The following is an 8,858-nucleotide window of genomic DNA, read 5'->3' as shown; positions in this document are numbered from 1 at the left end:
TAGGGACAAAACCTGAAAATGAAGTGTGCTTTGTTAAAACAAGACAGAACTTCATTGTGCTAATCATTTTTAAAACCAGCTGATATGGCCCTCGATCCCATTCGGACCTCACTCCTTAAGAACCATTGGCCATCATGTCTGGCTGCGGGTTCTTGCTCCATTTATGCTGGATGGGTCCAGGACCTTCTTAAATTGCATCAGCGCAACGATTTTGCCAAAATAATGTGTTCATTCATGATTCTAGGTGCTCCCGTTAGAAATTTATGTTTTTGCTCTATCGAATGGGGGTCATCTTGGATTTCTGGGTCAAAATGACGTCATAGCGTCAAACTGATGTCGGAATCGGAATTCTCATGGTCGACTTACCTGGAAAAGTGTCTTCATACGTGATTCTAGGTGCTCTGGTTCAAAAGTTAATTTTTCAAGATGGCGCCGGCGGCCATCTTGGATTTGGCCCCCTAGCGAAAAATGCCGGGATTTTTGGGAGGGACCGGGGGGCTAATTTCTTTATAAATGGTCCATAGAAGTCAAATCCATCGTCAAACCATCCTAGCCAGAGAATGGTCACGGAACTTATGTTTTGGACCCAACTATATGGGCCCTGCCCAGATTGCTTGGGGTTTTATCGCATCAGTGACTTTCGAAAGCACATGAAGTACTACTGCATTGCCAAGGAAAGTGAAATAGACACCGAAGACAGTTTCAGAAATGTAAAGCTTGAAAGTTGTCTACTCATGAATGATTTCGCAGAAGCATCCCCATTGGTGAAAACTGTTCTAGTAGGAATGAAGCAGGACAAGATATCCCAAGTGGTGAAGCAAGATCCCCTAATAATTCAGCTGGGAAATGCACATAGTCGCACTTTTGGGATGGACCCGCAGAGAAGAAGGCATTATGTTGCTCAAGAAATGCGACTGGTTGCAAGGCTTATGATCAATCTACATGAGATCACACAGTCAAATGCTTTAGTAGATGACTTTATTGAGCCCCAGAAGTTTGACACTGTGGTACGTGGTGTGCGCTTGACATCAGGCCAGACTGATGAAATTGAGCGACCTTCAGTTGCCTTAAAACTGGGCCACACTCTTTCCAAATTGGCGGCAATCAAAAGGTGTTCAGCCCTGAGAAGAGGAGACAAGAAAGCTGAGCAGGAGGCCAAGTGTTTCCTTAAGCTCAAAGAAGCTGAATGGGCCGAGCAGATCTCATCAGAAGTCCTTGGCAAAATTTCTCAGCGCAAGTATAACAAGGTTACAGAGCTTCCTGAATCTGATGATGTAAAAATGTTCACATCATTCCTGCAAGAAAACATCGAGAAAGCAACAGTGAACCTGGAACAACGAGCATCTGCCGTGAATTTTCGGAGATGTAGTGAGTTAGTCCTTGCTCGACTCACAACCTTCAACAAACGAAGAACAGGCGAAACAGAGCAGCTTGCGTAAGTTGTGTTAATGTCACAAGGACTTGCTCATATTTGCTCTTCTTTATCAACTTCCTAAAATGTTTAATAGTCACAAACATCTTGGAGTCAATACCCAATTTTCTCTCTGTGGTAATAATACACTTTTCCTGCTTGACATCTTTTATGCATTATGGTTTAGCTGATAATTTCATCGGGGTGTTGCCAACATTGAGTACTTAATAGTGGACATGTCAGCCACCACTGAAAACATGTAACGATAAATGTGCCCAGCTATGTTTGTCAGTTAAAAAAAATATCAGATGGTGCACCAACCCTACTAGAATCAATGATGTATGCCTGTTCATTGTGAATTGGTTATGAAATTGGCAATAAAAATGTATTTCAACCCCATTACACTAGAGGTTTGTTGATCTCTTTGGTGAGTATACATGTATGTGGTTCTGAGAAGAACTGGCCACATTTACTCGACATGTCAAACAGTATGCTCTATCCATCTTCAGTTTCCTGAATGCAAACAGAGCATACATATGTTTGATATATGTTGAGTAAACCTGGTTCTTTTCAGAGCCACACATACATGTAACCATAAAAGAGATGAAACACATTGTGCATCCACAAACCTCTAACTAGTGTATATTGTCTTTCCACCAAGCAAATGTTAAAATCTTTTTAAACCCTATTATTACACTTTAACATGTACTTAAAAAAAACCTCTTTTTTTTTCATGTAGTCTCAAGTCGTATACAAGTCGGCCCAACTGGGATGCAGCAAGTATCTCCGACATAAAGCAGTATCTGACGCCTCTTGAACGCCACCTAATGCAGGAATTGGATATGGTGTATACACGTGGTAAACGCGGGAGGAAAGTACCCATTCTGATTCCGGCAGAGACCAAGGCAGCGATGGATCAGCTGACAACTTGTCGTGATGTTTGTGGGGTACCCAAAGAGAATCCATACTTCTTTGCTCGACCTGGCTGTAACACCAACCTACGAGCCTGTGATAGTCTGCGAGAACTCACTAAGGAAGCCAATTTGCAGAAACCGCATCTAATTCGCACCACAAAAATGCGAAAGTATACAGCAACAGTCAGCCAGATCCTCAACCTCAAGGACTCTCAGTTGGATTGGTTAGCAGACCATCTTGGACACAGCATCAATGTTCACAGAGACTACTATCGTCTCTCTGCACCCACTATCGAACTGACAAAAGTAGCCAAACTTATGTTGGCCATTGACAGTGGCAATGTAGGGAAGTTTGTGGGGAAGTCCCTGGACGAAATAGATCTTGATGGTGAGTGTCACATATTCAAGCTTTAGAGGTTGTAGTCAGTAGCCTAATGTTTACCCCTTGCAGAGTCTACATCAGGGTCTTGAATTTAGCCTCTGATGAAGACCCTGCACCTTATACTGTCATGCCACCGACCTCAACTTTGCATTCATTTTTTGCAACAGCTCATAACTAGAATTGCTCATTAAGTTTTCAATCATTTTAGATACATGTGGAGCTTAGACAATTTAAGATTTACCTAGTGATCAGAATGCGTATCTCCTACTTTTCTCCTAATTATCCCCAAGTAAATATAAAATAACAGCTGCATTCCATCATTGGAAAGTTGCAAACAAACCTGTCAGTAAATTTTGACTAAATTCATAGTACATGTACACAAGCTTTGTTTTCCTGATAATTGATTTAATTCATCATTGCCGCGTCACTTGATGTTGTGTATGCCACATGATTGATATTAGTGTTGACACTCAAAGTTATGAATTGTTCCGTATTTTTCCATGCCCAGTCATACATGTAGCTGCAGGTGTTTTGATGGAATCTAGCATGCATATTTTATGCATAAGTTTTTGAATGTATATTTTGTAAACTTATTATTCTGGGTTTTTTTTTGTTCACTATTTTGCTTACAGACATTCCTGTGCCAGATATGGATTCAGACACTGAAGAAGCTCAAGGTACATACTTCCGTTACAACCGTTTCTAATATTGAATGCCCAGAACCATTATTTGTGTTTGGAAATGGGTGATGTTCTTGCATTATTGATTCACTTCTTAAAATTGCTTTGCCAAGAACTACCAAGTGTTAATAGCTGGTTCAGGAATTGAATTAATGCTTGGCTCATCACTGCAGTGAACATACATACATGTGCAAATAATTGTGTATATGGGCTCAAACTAAGGACGTCCCATTGTGTCTTTGTGTTTAACATTATAAACACATACCTCTTTAGTTTTTGTACACAGTGCCCTACTGAGAAAAATCCCCTTTTGCTGTATACATGCATAATGTACATGACTGTTTGTTTGTTTTTCCTTGGGTGTACTACTGGTTTTCCTCCAGAAATGTTGGTATAATGCAACAGCCCAGCACATAAGAAGAAGCAACTCATTACCGCAACATCTGCTGTCAAAAAGATTTGCAGACCAACCTAGTGCAAACAATTTACAAATGGGCATGTAATACAACTAAAATGTAATTGTTTTCTGCTGATGCACAATTGTTAATCTGTTGCTGTACATTGTATAATCCAGTCGGTACTTCCGAAGCAGCAGCAGGGTCCACAACGCACACCAGGAAGAAACGAGGCACTGGAGATGTGACAGATGTCCGTGCCTCTGCAGTGTCCAGCCCGATGCAGTCTCCAGAACCAGGTCCCAGGCCAACAGGAGAGTCCAATGGTTGGTTTAATTAACTCATTCTCGCTACTGTATTTGAGTACTGGTGCTACACTTTAAAGGGGGTAGAATACGTAAAGGCTCAAGACACAGAAATGGCAAAAAGCTTATCTTTTTGAAAGCTACCGTACTGCAGGCCTGTTTGAAACCATCTCACAAAATACTGATTTGTGACATATGTTAATTAAGTTGCAAACTAGTAATTTCAGATCAAAGTGATCTAATGCACTAGATTATTTCTTGTTTTACAAACAAATTTGGATAGACCTAAGTGGTCACTCACATGACGAATTGCAGTACCTGAGTGGAACTCAAATAACAACGGAATCTGTTTGATGGAAGCAAATCGAACAGCATGCTGGGGGTTACTGCTGTGTACAAGACAATGTAATGGATTGTTTGTTACGCGACTTTGCAGATAATACCAAAACTACCAAAACTACCAAAACAGGAAGGTGTGGCTAATGATATATCTTCTAAAACACATTAAAACATTTTGCTTTGCTGTATAATATATATTTGCTTTGTCGGTACTTCCAAAGCAGCAGCAGGGTCCACAACGCACACCAGGAAGAAACAACGCACTGGAGATGTGACAGATGTCCGTGCCTCTGCAGTGTCCAGCCCGATGCAGTCTCCAGAACCAGGTCCCAGGCCAACAGGAAAGTCCAATGGTTGGTTTAACTCATTCTCCTTATATCATTTGAGCAACAAGGCAGATTGCAGTAACCAGTTTCAACCCAGTCTATACATGTCTATATTGAGATGGTCAAATAGCTAGCAGTCTATGAGACCATTGAAATAGCAAAACTATTAAAGGCTACAATTTAAATGTGGAATGTGAACATTGGATTATTCAATCCTTGCACACAAATGGCGTATTTTATGCAGTGAACAAAACTAGCAAAAGCCATCTGTTTATTAAAGCCACTTTGTGTTGTGTAATCTTGCCCGAGTTCTCAGTTGCAGTGTGCATTGATTTTTCTTTCAGGCACTGCTCCCAAATCTCGAAGGCCATGGAGCAAATCCGAAACTTCGGCTGTTTGGACAGGACTACACGAAATAATAAAGTGTCACAGAGTTCCTGGTAAAAGTGAGTGTGAAGCATGCATGGAAAAAATGCATCCTGCTCTCAATCAGCGGTCGTGGAGGGATGTTAAGTACAAGGTGAAAACTATTCTATGTGGCATCGAACGGGACAAAGAAAAGAACTGAAACATTCATAGAGTTGCATAGTATATCCTTGTTGCAGTTGAAAAATGTTAACTTTAACATTTATTCCACATTACAGCAAATGTCCCTATTTTATACATGTATCAAATAGGATCATTTCTGTCCATATTTTGCAGGTTGCACTTGATTGAAGTGCAAACACAGACTGTTATTGTCCATTTATGCATGGCATGAGGATGAAGGAACAAATTATGATGTTGGAATACCCAGTGAAAGTTTTTTATATGGGTACATGTTTTTTTCTTATTTTTGTGTAAGCCATATCGTGTCAACAATTTTACTTTGCTTTGGTGTACCAATTAAAATGTTACGACTTTCATTTAGAAGATGAAGTGGACAACCAATAGATACTGCAGGTTTTAAGAGTTTAATATGGGCGTTTGTAAAACAAAGAAATTGAAGTTGATTTCCATAGTGAAAAGGTAATAATTGTAACATCTCGATGCATTTCTTGGTGGAACATTTACTGTAAGAAATGGCAAAATCTTTTCTTGATGGTGAAGTAATTTCTTACTGTGGCCATTTTCAAACATGGCAGTGCTGCAACAGGGCTGTTTCTAGGCCTAGTCGCTATGACTGTATCCAAATCTATAGCTTAAAGTAAACGTTACCTGCTGCCAATTTTATGTAGAATTTGGACCTTAGTCCAGTACACAGAGAATTGGACTCCATGCAGACACACTGGCAAGTAATGTGCAAAACAGAACCGATACCGACCCAACTCGAAACTGACGGGGTCGGGTCGTGTCGGTTTTCCATCATTTCAGTCGTGTCGTGTCGTTTTTTTTCATCATTTCAGTCGGGTCGTGTCGGTTTTTCCATCATTTCAGTCGGGTCAGGTCAGTTTTTCCATCATTTCAGTCGGGTCGTGTCGGTTTTTCCATCATTTCAGTCGGGTCGTGTCAGTTTTTCCATCATTTCAGTCGGGTCGTGTCGGTTTTTCCATCATTTCAGTCGGGTCAGGTCGGTTTTTCCATCATTTCAGTCGGGTCAGGTCGGTTTTTCCATCATTTCAGTCGGGTCGTGTCAGTTTTTCCATCATTTCAGTCGAGTCGGGTCGGTTTTTCCATCATTTCAGTCAAGTCGGGATGTTTTTTTCATCATTTAAGTCGGGTCGGGTCGGTTTCGGTTCGGTTTTGCTTTGGGATTTTTGGTTTGGGTCGGGTCAGGTAAGCTATGTTGTGAAAAAAAGAAGAAATAAACCGAAAATAACCGGAAAAAAAAAACGAGCGGGAAATTCACGTGGTGTATTTACTGTTTTTATAGCTTTAGATTAATACAGCCAAATTTACGTGTTGGTAACGGTATGATATGAAAAAAAGACTCCAGTGAAAATCTGACCCATTTTCCCTATTATTGGTTAAACCCTCTCACGTGCCGGTCACTCTCCTAATTATCCTGATCATCACTTAATTAAGCATGCGTAATACTACCAATGAGGCCGTATTTCATAGAGTCTTAAATTTATGCTACACCGGCACATCAAAAGAGAAAAAGAACAGTAGACTGGAAACGCGCACACAAAAAAATACATTGTAATTCTTTACATACCATGGGATGGTAAGTTAAACAGGTGGCGGACGTTCCTTGATTGATCAATATTCATGCAATACTGGTATAATTTCAGGCACAAAATGGACACAATGTTCATGAAATTTAGGATGATTTGCCCAAGCTAGACATTCGCAGATTATATGCAACTTGGCCTCCAAACTATCCCTTTGTTTATCTTCTGGAACACAGTGGCCGTTTTCCAAACCCCAGCTTCGTCTCCGCTTTGGCTTCGTTCATGCAGTTTGGCAATAGTGATGGAGCCTAAGCTGGGGTTTGGAAAACGGACCAGATGTGTGCATTTTTAATAACTTGTAGTCTTGTTGCCTTTGACGCAGCTTGCTCAATGGAACATGCAAAATAAACCAATAGGTCTATATGGCATCTTTTTCTTTTAAATTGAATGATTTAATGTCATGCCATTTCCCAACAGTATGTGTTGTTATTGGATATTGACTGGTCAGACATTATGGATGCTTTTAAGTCACGTATTGAACGATTCAGTTCTTTCCTGAACCAAAGGGATTCCTGAACGAGAAGTTGGGCAAAGCACCACAGCTGCATGCATCCATTCCTAGAACTTTACCAGAAATTTCAAAATTTTGTATTTTTATTTCATTTTTCACTGTTGTATTTATTAAAGAATTTCTTGTACAAGGCCACAAAAATAGTTATGTTTCCGATTCATTATTACACGGTATTTGAAAATGTGTAGGTAGGTAGGTAGGGAATTTCTTTTGCACACAGCTTACGTGTAGTTGAGGTTTAAAGGTTAAAGGTAGTAGGGGCCTAATTTATGTTGTGGGTGGGTGTTTTTTTTGGGGGGGGGAGGGTCCTTTTTTCCTGAAAAAAATAGCCCCGAGGCTGTTCGAATAGGGTTGGTCGGGTAAACCGGAAGCAAAACTTTTTTTTTGGCCGAGCATAAAGTTTCGTGTTTTTAAGGTTTTCACTGTTGCATTTATTAAAGATGTTCTTGTACAAGCATAGTTTTTGTACTTTAAAGGTTTTCAATGTTTCATTTATTAAAGAGTTTCTTGTACCATGGAGGAATTCCTCCATGCTTGTACAAGCATAGTTTTTGTACTTAAGGTTTTCAATGTTTCATTTATTAAAGAGTTTCTTGTTCAAGCACAGTTTTTGTACTTTTAAGGTTTTCAATGTTTCATTTATTAAAGAGTTTCTTGTACCATGGAGGAATTCCTCCATGCTTGTACAAGCATAGTTTTTGTACTTAAGGTTTTCAATGTTTCATTTATTAAAGAGTTTCTTGTTCAAGCACAGTTTTGTTTACTCGGAACTTTGTGGGGTATTTTGTGTTTTTGAAACACTGATAATCCTTGTGGGGAATAATTGAGGACCCCATATTCATGGCCCACAAGGAGCAATAGTACTTACATCGGTACCCCACAATCTGGTACCCCATATATGCCTTCGTGTAAGTATGTGTGTGTGTGTGTGTGTGTGTTAATATTTTTTCGGGGGGGGGGGGGGCGTTGGTTTGGGACACGAACTCCAAACGCGGGAAACGCCATCTTGGATCTGAGTATGAAATCTTTGCTCTACACATGTTTATTATTAAATTTAACAAGTTTTTCAACGAGCATCACTCAGAATTTCCTAAACGCAGTTAAAATACATGTCATTGCAAAAATGTTTAAAAGGCATGAATCTGGGGCTGAAAAACATTTCCAGTTTATTTTGTTGAAAAATACTTTGAAAATGCACTTGACTCTAGCTCCATAGACATTTTACACAATTCAGAAGTGGCGTCTGGATCCTGTCTTTCTGATTTGGACATTGTAAACCAAATACATGTAACATCAATTTAATATATAAAAAAAAATACTTTTGAACTGCACTGGAGGAGAATCCATGCAGCTGTGAGCAGAAATTCTGGTAATCCTTACCTTTAGGACCCCGTTGCTACATAAGGTTAAAAGACTCGCCAAAACAACTGAATAAATGACAC

The 8,858-nt window shown here is 39.8% G+C and overlaps 1 protein-coding gene across 2 annotated transcripts; it reads left to right on the top strand.

Annotated features, from left to right (window-relative positions):
* Positions 1 to 599: 599 nt before the first annotated feature.
* On the top strand, positions 600 to 6,142 carry LOC119721858. 2 transcript variants are annotated; one of them, XM_038191800.1, is made up of 6 exons: positions 600 to 1,435; positions 2,151 to 2,713; positions 3,340 to 3,384; positions 3,962 to 4,108; positions 4,651 to 4,779; positions 5,097 to 6,142. In XM_038191800.1, exons 1-6 carry the CDS (start codon positions 651 to 653, stop codon positions 5,318 to 5,320), a joined length of 1,893 nt encoding a protein of 630 aa, XP_038047728.1. In that variant the 5' UTR covers positions 600 to 650; the 3' UTR covers positions 5,321 to 6,142. The 2 variants fall into 2 exon arrangements, with proteins under 2 accessions (XP_038047728.1, XP_038047727.1); XM_038191799.1 differs by having other exon boundaries at positions 4,648 to 4,779.
* Positions 6,143 to 8,858: the final 2,716 nt, after the last annotated feature.

This window comes from Patiria miniata, unplaced genomic scaffold (genome assembly GCF_015706575.1).
Source record: "Patiria miniata isolate m_02_andy unplaced genomic scaffold, ASM1570657v1 HiC_scaffold_14, whole genome shotgun sequence".
Classification (NCBI taxonomy): domain Eukaryota; kingdom Metazoa; phylum Echinodermata; class Asteroidea; order Valvatida; family Asterinidae; genus Patiria; species Patiria miniata.
This window is presented reverse-complemented; position numbering and strand designations above follow the sequence as displayed.